General features: G+C 41.2%; 1 protein-coding gene across 7 annotated transcripts in view; it reads right to left on the minus strand.

Annotated features, from left to right (window-relative positions):
- Positions 1-3,091: 3,091 nt before the first annotated feature.
- The window catches only part of RAP1GDS1 (Rap1 GTPase-GDP dissociation stimulator 1), a 90,711-nt gene continuing 79,343 nt past the window's right edge, over positions 3,092-14,459 (minus strand). For all 7 annotated transcript variants that reach the window (XM_039550793.1, XM_039550792.1, XM_010411651.3 and 4 more), the window contains 5 exons: positions 13,370-13,495; positions 12,260-12,399; positions 9,251-9,377; positions 7,862-7,990; positions 3,092-3,758 (listed from right to left, as the gene is read on the minus strand). In XM_039550793.1, the coding sequence (XP_039406727.1) occupies positions 3,631-3,758; positions 7,862-7,990; positions 9,251-9,377; positions 12,260-12,399; positions 13,370-13,495 (650 nt within the window). In that variant the 3' untranslated portion in view covers positions 3,092-3,630. The remainder of the gene's footprint in view (positions 3,759-7,861; positions 7,991-9,250; positions 9,378-12,259; positions 12,400-13,369; positions 13,496-14,459) is intronic.

The raw sequence follows: 14,459 nt of genomic DNA on the forward strand, positions 1-14,459 counted from the left end.
GAAAAGATCCCTACCTCCTTTCCTCCAAGCTAACAGGGGAAATAAATCCCTATCTCTCATATGTGTTGTGGAATACTGTGTTCTAATTAAGTCACAATGCTCATGCCACCAGTGGCTGCCCTTAAGTGAATAATAAGCTAGTATATGAAGAGCATGTCCCCACGTGAAGAGATCCCTTATTTGCTGTCAGCTGTTGTTGAAGTCTCTGCCTAATGAACACACTCTGCTTCTTTCCAACAGGTTGCTGATGTTCCTCAGGCTGCAGTGGTTGCGCTCTCCCCAGAATTATTCTGGTGACCCTGATGTGTTCAGAAGTTGCTGCTTTGTATGACTTAGACAAATGAAACTCCCACCTCCCTTTTCAAAAGTCTAAATAAGTGCAACATGTCCTTAAACAGAAGTAGTGAGAACTGGCTTACATTATTGTGCAGGTAAAAATGGGTAATGATGTCTTCTGCTACTTTGGATAGAGGAAGAAGCAGACTACTTTTTTTTTTTTTTTAATATTTCAAAACCTCTAGTTTTTGTACACAAAATGGCACCATGATCAATTTAAAAGCATCTCTATATCCAGATTGAAGTCTAATGCCCTTTGGATATTTCAGGCATATGACATTTATCTGTATGTATGGAAACAATTTGGCAAAATAAGCATCTAAATTGGGGACAGATGACACACAAGCACAGGAATGGCCAGAAATTAACAAAAAAGAAGAGCCAAGGACATTGCCCAATAGATGTGACAGACTTGAATAAGCATTTTCATGATGGACAGGGAGACTAGGAGTGGCTTCCTGCCATGTGTCAAACTCCTAACAGACTTGAACACTGATTCCTGAAGCTGAGTTACTGTTTGCAGGATTTTTGAAACAAATGACTTTTTCTGGGTCTCATGGTCTCATTTGACCAATGGGTGCTCTGGATGCAAGGCCAGTATTGTTGGGGTTTGTGCTTTACCCAGAGTGAAGCTTCTCCTTGTAATAAGGACACCGTAAAATGTAAAAACACATGGATGTGTTCTCCTTCCTGACAGTGAGATGCTGAGCCTTGCAAAGTTTGTACCGATGCGCGAGACCCTCAAGGGAGGTGCTGCCGGTCCTGTGGTGTGGCCGTAGGGATCGTTCTGGCTTGGCTTGCGGTGGCACTAAGACAAAGACAAGGCCCCGTGTCCGGCATTGCCGTCATAGAAACAGTCTGAGCAGCAGATGTCAAGCTTTGCTTAGATGTAATCTAGCTAGTAAGCATCTAATTGGAATTACTGTCAGCAGTTTCACTTCACTTCAGTGAATAGTGAAATGCATGTGATAGTAACGTCCTTAGATCCCATTTGTTTTTAAAGGTGCTCAGAGGATAAATGATTTACCAACCACATAGAAGTGACCTGCAGGCTGCAGCACGCCTCAGGACAGCACAGCATTTGTGTGGCTAGATACAGTCTCTTCAATTACCACCTTCTACTGCCACGTACACCCATCTTTGCCCTTATGTGGGCCTTTCTTCCTAGGCTCAGCACAGATTTTATCTAGGAATGTAAGTGATATTCCATCCAGGGGAACCATCTGAAAGTAGGGTATCACCACTGGCCTGTATGTATGCTTGCTGTGACAGTGGTATTCCTGATAAACATTTGGTAATGAGCATAGAGCTAGTGCTTAACCACAGCTCCAGTTAGACAGCCAAATGGAAATCCTGTCAATGTCACAACCAGTTTGTGTGAGCACTTGCAGTTTATACCAATGTCAAAAGGAATAGTCTCTTTCTAGAACCAGGCAGGTTGTTGATAACTGGCCTTTCAAATGCTATTTTGGGTTCTGTTTAAGTCAATAGAAAGAATTTCTGTGCCTGAGAAAACTTGGGTCTGTGAGCTGTGATTGTAAACACGCTGGTTATGTTCAGCAGCAGTGCAGAGGTTCTGTGTTATTTGGAGCCTGATGTCACAAGGTCCTGGTCTGTATTGACAGCTCTGCACTCTGTCAGCAGCTTTATTGCACTAGTACTAGCAAATACCTTTTTGAATGTGTGTTTTGTTGTTTTGTTTTGTTTTTTGCTGTTGCGCAGTTTGGTATTGGAGGCTTTTTCTGCATGTTTCTGGCACTGCCTTAAATGGATGTGGAATCTCTGCGGTGTGAAAACTCCTGTAGCACCTGCTGTGTTTTGGTACAATCTGAGAGCTTAAGCTGACTATTGAAGGCAAATTTCTTTTCATACCCAGCTTGTGTAAATAATCCCTTTCCCCTCATGACTGACATCTTCTCATCACAATATCTGAGGGATAGGCACTGGTTTCATAGAGCTGGGAAGTAAATTTGTGAAGGTCAAAAGCTGTGGTTTGCAATTACCTGGCATGGGATCTCATAGGTGTTTGGACTTTGGGTTTGCTGCCTCTGCTGGTAAGAAAAGGAACTTGAAACTTCTGAGGCTGGCACTTCAGCACTGGGAATGCTGAATTCACTTTAAAACGTTATAGATCTTACGACCTTCATGCGTGGTGGGCTTGATTAAGCTAGGCAATGGTATCACACAGTCCAAAATAACATCTGCTGGCTTGTTGGAAACTGCTATCCCAACTGGCTCCTTGTTTTGCCAAAGTGGTGTCTGCTGGTTTGCTCACTGGCATGTTACAGACCTACAAAAGAGCAGCTGTGAGATAAGATGCTCAGACTGGCAGTTTTCCATCTCCCTTACCTAGGAAAGGAGAAAAAAGGAAGACTCTTGCATCTTCTGTTTCTCACTCAATGGGCTTCTGTTGAACAGCTGCTGCAAGATATGCCTTTAAAAATCCATCTATAAAACCCCCCCATTAAACAAAGAAGCAATCCCAAGCAAGCCCAGGAGCACTCATACGTACATGGCTTTATAGGATAAGGATTGTATCATGCATTGCTGCTAAAATGCATGATTGTTACGCCACACAGTGCCTCTGTGTGAGCACACACAGTGAAAGTGGTTGGAATAGTTCCTTTGTATCCACTCAGCCGAAAGGCAGTGATTGCATTGGGCCAGAGCCAGGAACAAAACCAAGTCCTCACCAGTGCATGATGGTGCAGTCGCGGCTTCTGCGTGGGATTAGAAAAAAGGACAAACCACAGGGTAAAGTGAGAGCACTGAAATTTTTATTTATTACCTCTAGGTACCACGAGTTTGACATTAATAGGCAAGACCAGTGAATGAGCAGCAGTACATTGCATTCAAACCTGAATCTCCAAAGCACCAAAAACTGAGCTAGATTTACTTCTTAATCCTATAGTCAGCACACTAGTCTGGACTTGCTGCATCTCGTATTGTCCCTAATTTAGTAGTACATTATTATGCAGTTAGGGGGCATGAGGAAAGAGTCAGTTGTGTAGTACCACTTCTACGTCATCATAGGACTACAACATGCACATTCTACTATGTGGCCCAAGCAACAAGAATACAAGTAGAACAGTTACGGGTGGAGACAGGTTCATGTTAACACCACCTATGAATTTGTAGAAACCTTTTTGGACGGGTACCTACAGCGTTCATCAATTTGTGTGGGAACGTTACACGCATGCACAAGTGATACAGTGGAAAACATAGCAGGAGCGGCAGCAGGACGGAGGACAAAGGTGAAATCTGTGATGGGATGCACTGGAAACAAGACCTTCCTCAGCTTTCTACAGCAAGTCTCTGCTCTGTTAGCGAGGCCTGCTGGGCAACAGTTTTGTTCTCATGGCTGCGGAGTTTTGATATGACTTCTAGAAATGCCATGCTCTGCACTTCCTTTTGAAGAGGTTCTGGAAAAGGAAATATTAAAAGAAACAGTGCTTTGTATGAGACAGGCAGAAGAACAGAAAACTGTGAGAAACTTTTCTAGTAAACCCTGTACACACAAGCACGTAGCTGTGTGTCCACAAAATCTGGTTATTTTTGAATTGCTTTTTGAGGATGGAGAGAAAACTTTTCAGGGCCTCCAGCATACACAGACTCCATGGATTTCAGGTAATGATGAAGCTGCTGCATAGCAGTTAAGAATATCCACCTGGATTACCTTCCAAAACAGATGCTTAGGAAGTATTTTTAGTGAAAACATTTTTTTGGTTTATTCTTTAAATTAGCCTGCCCAAGTGAGCTGGCTGTGACAGGCTCACTGCATCATTTGTGTCAACTCTTACTGGTTGTATGGGAGTGTGAGATGGGTCCTTAATGGATGTGTCACCGCCTGGTCACTGTCTGCTATCCCTTTACAGCTCAGCTCTGAAGTTAATACAAACACAACACGCAGAGTATTGCCCAGTGCTGTGCATGTAGATGCAGTGTTTATGTTCTACGCAAAACTAGGAGACACTGTCTGATGATTCAGATCCTGGACTGCCTGTTATTTTTTGTATTAATTAAGAGAGGTTGGCAGCAACTCATGAAATTGAGCAATTTTGTAAGAAATTTGACGGGTTTTCTCAAAGACCTGTACTCTGAACATCTCTCAGTTTTGATCTAAAACAGTTGGTTTTGGTTTATGCCACTCTAGTGAAATCCCACTCAGCAACAAATACTTGCATATAATTTTGCTTTCCATGTGCTGCTGGGGGCTTAATCTCTTGAACTTCTCAGGAGAAAACCCAACCACCTGTTTCAGATAGCTACGCTTTATGCTGTGCTATTTACTTTTTTTTTAATAGCAAACTTGGCATTCGTTCCCATCCCTACCTACTTTCTGGTTCACATGTTTTCAGTTTCATGCAGTTTAACCCCTACCATGTAAGAGCTGGAACCTCTCATGCTGCTGTGCACCTGGGAATGTGTATGTACAGAGTGATGTCAGTGAAGTTGTTGGGGTGGTCATGCTATGTAAGCACTTCCTGCTTTCTCCTGAGATACCAACATCTTTAAGCAGGCATTTCACTGTGCTTTACAGTGGCTGATAACATCCAGTTTCATGGAGACTTTTGCCTGCAGAAGACTGTGCTAGCTATGAATGCTGTGCTTGGGTAATTCTTCCATTTTCCATTGTCCTCATTTTTCTTTCCCTACCCATTCACTCAGTTGCAAGAGGAACTTCCAGATGCAAAGAATCACATAAAAATAGGCATCTATTAACTGTTTAACACCATCTGAAGTTGAGCAAAGGCAAATGTGGAGTTCAGCACCTGGGGAAGAATAACCCCAGGCACCAGCACAGGCTGGGGGCTGATCTGGGGAAAGCAGCTTTGTGGAGAAGGATCTGGTGGACAACAAGCTGTCCATGAGCCAGCAGTGCCCTTGTAGCCAAGAAGGCCATCAGTATTCTGGGGTGCAGTAGGACGAACACGGACAGCAGGTCAAGGGATCCTCTGCTCAGTCCTGATAAAGCAACATCTGGAGTGCTTTGTCCAGTTCTGGGCTCCTCAGTACAAGAGAGACATGGAGCTCCTGGAGTGGGTCCAGTGGAGGGCAGCAAAGATGATTAGATTAAGGGACTGAAACATCTCTCACAAGGAAAGGCTGAGGGAGCTGAGCCTGTTCAGCCTTGAGAAGAGATGTCAGGGAAGGAAACTTATCAATGTCTATGAGTATCTGAAGGGAGGGTGCGAAGAGGACAGAACCAGGCTCTGCTCAGCGATGCCAAGCACTGGGACAAGAAGCAATGGGCAGAAACTGATGCACAGGAAGTTCCACCTGAACAGGAGGAAGAACTTTACTGTGCAGGTGACTGAACACTGGAACAGATTGCCCAGAGAGTTTCTGGAGTCTTCCTCACTGGAACTTTCTGGATCCAATCCTGTGCCATGTGCTCTAGAGTGGCTCTGCTTTAGCAGGGAGGTTGGACCACTGTGGTCCCTTCCAACCTGACCCGTTCTGTAAACCTGTGAACACACAGGTGTTGGCAACATCAAGTTAAATGTGATGCCAGATACCCCATAACAAAGCATAGTAACAACAGCAGTCATGGGAGAATTAAACTAAACCAATAGGTAAACCACTGGAACTGGTTCTAGGCCTTATCAAACTATACTGGGGTCAGCTACTTTAAAAAGAACTGCACAGGTCTGTTCACAGTAGAATAAGGAAACATGCAAATGCTCACAGCGTGGAGATGGTAATGAAAAGAGTTTAGAGGCAACAGAGCTAGGAGAGGTGTACTTTAGTATTTCCCCATGTAAAGAACAACCGGCTCCTTGATCCTCTTCTCCTTGGTTAAAGTAAAAATAACCTCCCCCAACTAAAAAGTCCTCCCTAAACTTAGAAGTTAATACCAGGGTTGCTTAGTTGTTAATCTCGTGTCCTTACTGATTTTACACAGGTCTGTTCATAAGGAAGCAGGACAGAACACTGGGTCAGTCAAATGCTGGGCCTTACCTTCCCAGCTGCATAATGCAGTAACACGCTGCTGTCCGTTCTCTGAGAGCAGGGTAAGGAGCCTTATGCCTAGGCAAAGCTTACAGTGTGGTGGCAGACTAAACTCTGCCATTTGGATAGCCATAAAATACCCCCCTAAGATAAGACTGGTCTGTAACCTGGTGGACTAGAGAGACAGGTATTTGACTTTAAATAACTCTGTCAGTCTTGCAGGTGACAAGATTCAGGAAGGGAAGATGCAACTGTCAGGCAGATTTTCTGAAGATGATTATTTTAGCTGGAAACAGTGGAAATAAAGATCAAGACAGTGAGGCTAACTGTGAAGCTTTGGCAAAAGGCTTCTGCTCTAAAATGAATGGATAATCCCAAGCATGAAATGGCTCAAGAAGGTTGTGAGTAACAACTAAGTTTACATGTCTTAACATTAAAGTGAGTGCTTACTGGGAGCTGAGGTTTGTTAGCACATTTTGAGCACAATCTTTGCACACTGAGATGCATATACTCTCTAAAACCGAGTATTTGTTCCTATAAAATGGCAGGAATACAATATGCACTTGCATGGATGTACAGGTCTTCAAAATTACACTTGCAGTAGGCATGGTGAACTCTGTTTAAGGAAAAAAGCATCTTTGTTTACAGAGATGGCACATGTTTAACTGTGGTAACTTTTAATCTATTAATTGAATTGCTGTAAACTCATCTGTGGAGTACCTTCATCTATTTCAAACTTGACAAGTTGTGCAGGTAGGCTCTGAGTTTCCACCTTTCTGTAATAATTCCAGTTCTTTGTCATCTTAGTTGTCTGTAACTACCTAAAACCTTTATGGAATGAAATTTGTTCTCCCTCCACAGATTCAATCTTTCTTAAAGAACTGAAGAAATGTAGCAACTTCTTGAAACCTTGAATGAAATTTCCCTGTGACACCTAGCTCTTTTTTGTTTTGTGGTTTGTTTCTGTTTGTTTGCCCATATGCATGTGGGAAGTTGGAATATCAAACCACAGCCTGCTCCAACAGCCTGTAAACAGCCTGACCTATAGCAGAGGGTGAGCTCAGAGAGATGAGAGTTTACAGTGTCCAGCACTGATGTGTGTTAGTGCACACTGTGCCTGGTGGGCTGAGCATGTGAGGGCTGTTGAGGGAAGGAGTCTTTTCTAGCAACATAAATGTAAGGATCCTTCCTAAAGCACCATCACACATCAATTACAGGGAACTTGCAGCTAGAAATGAAAATAAAGTTCTTGTTAACTGCATATTTGCAAAGACAACTTGATACGGTACAGTTTTAAATGCTTCTCCTTTCTTTCCTGTCAAAGTTTGAGCTAGCTACATCCTACAGAAGCCAGGGGGAAGTTTCTGCAGTTAATATCCAAAACTGAGTTAACAGCCTCATCCTTGACACTACAGATAGACACTAGAGTCATAGTGAACAGAACCTTTCTGTCTACATCCATTGTTGACAGAGAACCAGTCGCACTGTGTTTGCACATGCTCTGTGTTCAGCTGTAGGAGAGAACTATATTGCATACATAAATCTTGGGAAGCAGCCTCTCCTGAATACTCACCAGATCCTATAAGAGCACAGATCAGCACCATGGAGTTATATTTTATTTCTGGAGCGCTTCTGTCATCTGAGAGCAGTCTGTGTAGAATCTGAACAAGCTGAGCATTTTCAAGATCCTTTTCAGCAGTGACTGAAATACAAGTGAAAATGTTTAAGTCTGGAAGTGCCACTTGCTTTTGACGCTACCATGTGTTATCCCTTTACTGAAACGTGATCTCTCACCAGAGTGAGAGTGAGGCTGTGGTACATAACTCATGGGTCTAAAACTCGAGCACATACTTGATGGTATGAGGACAGGAATCACAGCTCTTGCTATAAAAATGTGAAGTCATCTAACTGCTTGAAAGGACAGTCACAGAGTTTAATGATGAAATCCAGTCTTAATGTGCAGTAAGCTGATGATGGACAAGCCATGAGGCTTTCTAGCCATTTAGGCCAACACCTGGAATACTTCAGCTTTCAAGACTTCCATTGCCTGAATTTGCTTTTGGAAATTCTGTCTGAGTAAATATAGATTGTGTAGTTCTTGATTCCATGGTAGAGGGAGCTCTGGGTCCACTATAAAGGCTGTGGAAAACTTTTCAAGATCTCCATTTGAGTTACTACATCTGTAGCTTTCCAAGATACATGTATTGAATTTGGGCTCAGCCTTTAAAATCCTGAAGACAAGACAAAGAGATGATTCATGTGAATAGGAACATCTTTCCTTTTATTTAAAACAATTCCTTGATGTATTGGCAGTGATTCAAAAGTTGAGCAGAGCATTCCTGGAGTACACAGTGGCAAGAGAAGTCAAGAACAAAAATATGTAAGGTAGTTTGTTTAGTTCCTTAGTTAATAAGCAAGCAAATAGGATAAACAAAACCTCTGTTGAGCATTTACTCTCCTGTTTGAAAAGCTGAAGTGCTACAAATGCAGGTCAAGACACGTAATCATGTCTGCCTTCATATGGCAGTTCTTGCACTTACTTTTGTGAAATTTAATGAAGACATGTTGGGGGCATTAACGACCTCTGTGTATTCTCTAGTTCTTCCTTACTAGATAAGCGCTCTCAAAAGGCGATTAACATTCCAGTGTAGGAATGGGGTCAGGTCATATAATCTAAGGTACATTTGCCTTCTGGGTTTTACTCCAAATCTGAAAGTGGAGGGCCTTTCTAGATCATACCATCACCTACCAGAATGATGGAGCAGATCCCATATAACCAGCACTCTCCAGTTTCCTGCATAACATGATGGCCTGCCTGTACTGCATGAACCACCACATATTTCCGTGCTACTGAAAGGCAGGTGGAAGGAGGAGGCTATCCTCCATTGCATTCTCCCTCTCTGGCTTCTCTTGGGCATGGACTGGAAAGGAAACAGGTGGAGTGAGCTGCTGGGATACTCACCTAACTCTAGAGCCGCTATCAATGCCAGTGCAACAAGAGCTTCGTTTTGCATTATTACATGTTCGCTGGTCGCCATGGTTACTAAATGCTTGATGCCACCGCTCTGTACAATGGTCCTAATTACATCCTAAAATAAATAATGCAAAGATGAAAAAATTCTGCATTGCATACAAACTGTATTAAATAAGGGAACTGTCAGGGATGCTGTTATCTTTGGGTAAGGGTACTCGTTGGCTTTATGCACATAGAATCACTTTATACATCAGTGTACACACATGTAGGCCTACACATTACCTGTTACAACTGCAGAGCAGTAAGGTACAGTGTGTTAAACCAAGGCAGGTAACCCCATGACTAAGTTAAGACACACATAATGAACTCTTTTCCAGGTTATACAGTGTAACTCAAGTTCTCATGCTGTGCCATCAATCACCAAATAATTAGGGGTTCAAAGTGTCCAACAAACTATATACTTAGGGTAAGGAAACTCAGTTGTAATAGTTATTAAATCCTTCATCTCTCTCCATGAATTTTCAGAGTTTCTTCAAAATGTTCAGAGAGGTGAGATCACAAATATGACACCTTACTATGCAACAGAAATGGTGTACATGAAAAGCTGTTTAGACATGGACGAGAAAATGAGCAGTGGTCTCTTATTATGGAATTTTTCTTCAAATACAAAACAGGTAAGGAAAGGGTAGGTATGGGATACCAATGTGTTGTTTCCTGTTTTAAATCCAGTTGTTAAAATGAACTGTTGCGCAGTACTGCTGCCCAGTATCTAGGAACTTAAAATGTCATTTAACTGGGTTAAATGTGTCCAAAGCAGATAAAAAATACACAGCGGGGATTCTGTTTTCAAGTCTAAAATTTGATCTGACTTACGTGACAAGGGATAAATAAAGATTTCTGGTCTCTACAGGTATTTGTTAGTTATAATTTCAAAAGTGGTTGTGCACGTCATGTTTTCACCATCTTATGTCCCAAAAATACTTGCAAAATGTTTGCCTGAAAAATCATGTAACTTGGCAAGCTGAAAGGAAACTGTTCAAGGAAATGTGGATTGGGTTTTATTATTTTTTATTTGTCCTGTGAGTGCACAAAGGTTTGAAATAGCATTTATTTCTTGAAACAAGAATCTAATTTTTTTATCTGTATGTTAAAAAGAACCACCATTTGTTTAATACCATTTAAAACACACCCCCCTTTCTAACACCAGCCACAAGCCAAAATTGATAAACTGACGTGTGTTGAGAATGAACTATTTTCTCAGTTCTTGCGCAGGCTTTGCAGTGGTGCTGTTTATGCAAGGAAACAGACACAATATAATCATAATCCTTGAAAACAAAAATATTTTTAGATAATCATACTGAAGATACTAGCGGCCCAAAGTATAGCCTAATGACCCAAGAATATCATATTTAAAACCTTTTTTTTTTCCTAAATCACATAATGTATGCAAGCATTTAAGTATTTTTATTTTTCTGTACTTGAAATGATGTATTTTATTATTTGTGATTTTCTGCTGGAACTCCAAAGTAGTTTTGGGAGTGAGACAATCTGGGAACTGCTAAGTTCTATTTGAATTGGTGTGGAATTTTGGCTATATAAGTCTTAAGAACCAATCAGTGTCTTTGGCATCAAGATTTTTTATTTTGTAGGTGAACATCACCCTTTAAAAGGCAGTACCAAATAGATGACAGCCATCATGTTTGGTGCTAGTGTGGCTGAAATCACAGGTACCTACTCTGGTTTTTTTAAAATGACTAAAACTGACTGTTGCCTTTGTAAATATTACCCCAAAGCATTTAAAACTAAAAGCCAAAATCAAACCTGATCTTCTGTTAAGAGCCATACAGCCATATTCATATTCAAACCTAGAGGGCAGCAAAAGCTTAAAAAACCCCACCCTTTCAGCTGTGTTATCCTCTTCCTGTCAAATTTCCTCAGAATACATGCACCACACAAAAATTAATTCACCTGTGATAATGCTGTTAATTTTTGCCTTAATATCTATTTGATGTCAACAGTAGTGTCTCCATATTTAGAATTGAATTCTGTTTTCCTATAGAGAATATTTATTAAATCTCACGTCTGTGGTGGTGTTTGCCATCCGTGCATGCATGTTGGGGACTGTGGGGAGGGGGGCAGAAAAAGTGAGAACTCAGAGTAAGTGAACCCTGATCAGTTTTAGAGGCTGAAATGGAGAATGGGTATTAGACAGACAGTGATATTAGAAATCAGCAAAGATTTAAATCCCTGTAAGGCCTGTTCATTTGTTCTTGGAGAGGCTCAATATAGATCAAGCCCCTACGATGTTTTTCACTTCATAAATGCCATGGATGAATGAAGACGTCACTGTTACAGTCTGAGTTCTCCAAATCACACTTGCTATTTAAGCTCAGTAATGCAGCCGGTGTTCATATCAGTGAACATGCTAAAGGAAGTCTGAGCCTGAAATAGCCTGTCTCCAGAGGAGATGTTTGTCCTTTATAAGGCTGCTTTGTCTAATACTCTGCTGAACAAGAGTAATGGACCTGGACTGCTTAGGTAAAGATATTGATTGATGTGAAGGTGATGGGAGGGGCAGATTAATTTTTCTTAATGTCATACCTTTTGCCATATACAAGTAAGCTTTTGTTAGAATTTGGAATACATTATCATTTCTAATGATCCATCAGAATCTTAAAACTCTGAAATATGCTGTATGAAGAGTAGGGAGACAGACTATTTCTGGATCTCAATTTTATATAAATATATAGCAAGATCCTAACAACTGAGTTCACTGATTCTTCATATATAGCATCATTAAAACAGAGAATGCAGCATGCTGAGCTTCTGCAGGATACGTTAAAAATAAAAATGAGTCAAGCCTTGGGCAGAGGAGATGCACAAGAATATCCAAGCTGGCTCGCTAGAAGGATTGTAAGCTGGAGGGTTGGCTACCAACAGCAAGTGCACAGGTAACTCTTAGTTCTGACAAGCTGACCTTTTTCTCCACTAACTTACTTTTGATTTGCTGTGTCGTATAAGTGCAGAAAGTAGTCTGTTGGACTCTCCCATCACACCTGCGTGATCCTTGGCTTCACACCACTCCACCAATCGTTCCACCAGTTTTACATTTTTGCCCAGCTGTTCAGCTGCTTCTGCTACATGATGCCGGAGCCAACAACACAACAAAAAGGTTGTCACTTTTTTTAAGCAAGTGCTAGAAAAACAAGCTGAAAGTTACTAACTAGGAGGAGTTAGAAGAACTTCACTAGCTTGCACTACCAGTGGGAGAAGTCAAGGTTGCATTGAAGCAAGTAAAGCCAGTCAAAATGGAAAAAAAAAATCCAGAAAAACATTCATAATCTAGTTTTTGAAGCAATTTATCAGCCCAGTTAATGAAGCTCGTGCATTGATTAAGAGCAGGGAACATAAGATGATGTCACATCCCCAGCTGAGCTGTGAGCTAGGTCAAAAATTTAAAATCAGGCAGGACTGCTGCCAGAAGGGAGCACTGTGGTCAGTTAGATTGTTTGATAGACTGTAAGTCATGAAAGTTTCTTCAATAAATTTCTATTTCACATCTAATAGCTTTGCTAAAACTAGAATGGATCTTTTGAAAAAATCTGTAGGACTGAGTGAAAAACAAACACACAGCTAATTTAACTCATGAACTACTTCTGGTTTTTAGCAGACTTCTGATTTTATAAATCCTCATCCTGGAACAAAGTGTTAACTAAAAGGTGCTTTTTCTTTCTGAAATTGCAGTCTATCAATTAATAGAGTATTATCCTGTTCCAAGGACCAAGGTACAGCCAGAGAATACAGTAAGTGAACAGCAAAATAGGAGTGGTAGCTTAAAACACGCCTCAACACATACTTCTAATGTGTAAAGAAGTTCAAAAGTAAATAAGCATTTGACACCTGTTTGGAGGGTTTCTGGTAGTCAGTTTAGGAGTTCTGAAAAAAAATCAACCCACATTCCTCTCCTTTTGTATATGTATTAGATTTATTCCATGACTGCAGGAATGAATTTAAAAAAACTCTGCTTCTCTCTTTTAAGAATCTTGGCAGCATATCACAGACTGAACCAAAGAGAATCACTTAACATAGAGAACAGTTTATTTTTACCTTGTGCATCTATTAACATTCTTAATGTTCCCAGCAGCTTGAACTGAACGGGGGGCATCTCCGATCTGAGAAATTTCAATACAGCTTCTGCAACACCAGCTGATAGCATCTTAGCCTTATTTACAACTGCATGAATAAAGAACAGGGATTGATCTCAAAAACATTTCTGGAAGATGCAGTTTATTTCTGAGCTGGTCTCGAAGCAAATTTTCAGACATCGTTTGAAAAAGAGGTTGTGAGCACAGATTTCAGGAACAGTGTGCGCTGGTGATACTGTGTTGTGGAAAAATGTCACGGTTCCTGTGAAATCAAGTGCTTTTTCCTAGCATGCACATCTAATTTTCAGTTCAGCTTGAGCACCAACTAAGGGCTAGACTCCTCCCCTTGGTCTAGGAAAGGCATCTTCCACAAAGTGCACAGGCAGAAGTCCAAGCTAATACTTGCACCCCCAAATACGAGGCAACTTCTCTGAGTCCCAATCACACTCTTCTATTTCTCACAGGCAAAGGAACTAAAGCTTCTAATTAGCAGAATAACCTCTTACCCAGTTCCAATACTTCATACAAACAACACTGTGGCCTGACATGTCTGGAGTTTGTAGTCTTTTGTTGCCTCCTTCCCCCCTCCAACCTCTCCTTCATCCCTTCCACTAGTCCATGTTCTCCACTTCCACAGAGCTCTGTGAAATACATTTAAGGCGCAAACCTCGCCCAATAGTGTACTTGGAAAAAAGTCTTATTAGGTATTTGAAATCGTGTTTTGACACACAGCTCATCACTGAGGTCAGTTCTTACTTGCTCATTTCTTTCTAACGATGTACAGGGAAGGTTATGTAGGTCTCTGGCAGACACCCTTCAGCATAGGCTACAGGGAAGCTGACTGATGGAAGTGAAAAGAATGACTCACCTGAGAAAGGTAAGCAAATGGAATACTGCTAAAGCTGAGTGGATTCAGTTATGTATGCATGACCATTTCTAAAAGTTACTATTTGTCAAAACTGAAAATAGTAAAATAAGGTTAAATGGATGAAAGACTTATTTTTGGCTCGGCACAAAAGAGCATACATAAGTGTTGCAGATTTGCTTTGTTT

Source organism: Corvus cornix, chromosome 4, assembly GCF_000738735.6.
Source record: "Corvus cornix cornix isolate S_Up_H32 chromosome 4, ASM73873v5, whole genome shotgun sequence".
Classification (NCBI taxonomy): Eukaryota; Metazoa; Chordata; class Aves; order Passeriformes; family Corvidae; genus Corvus; species Corvus cornix.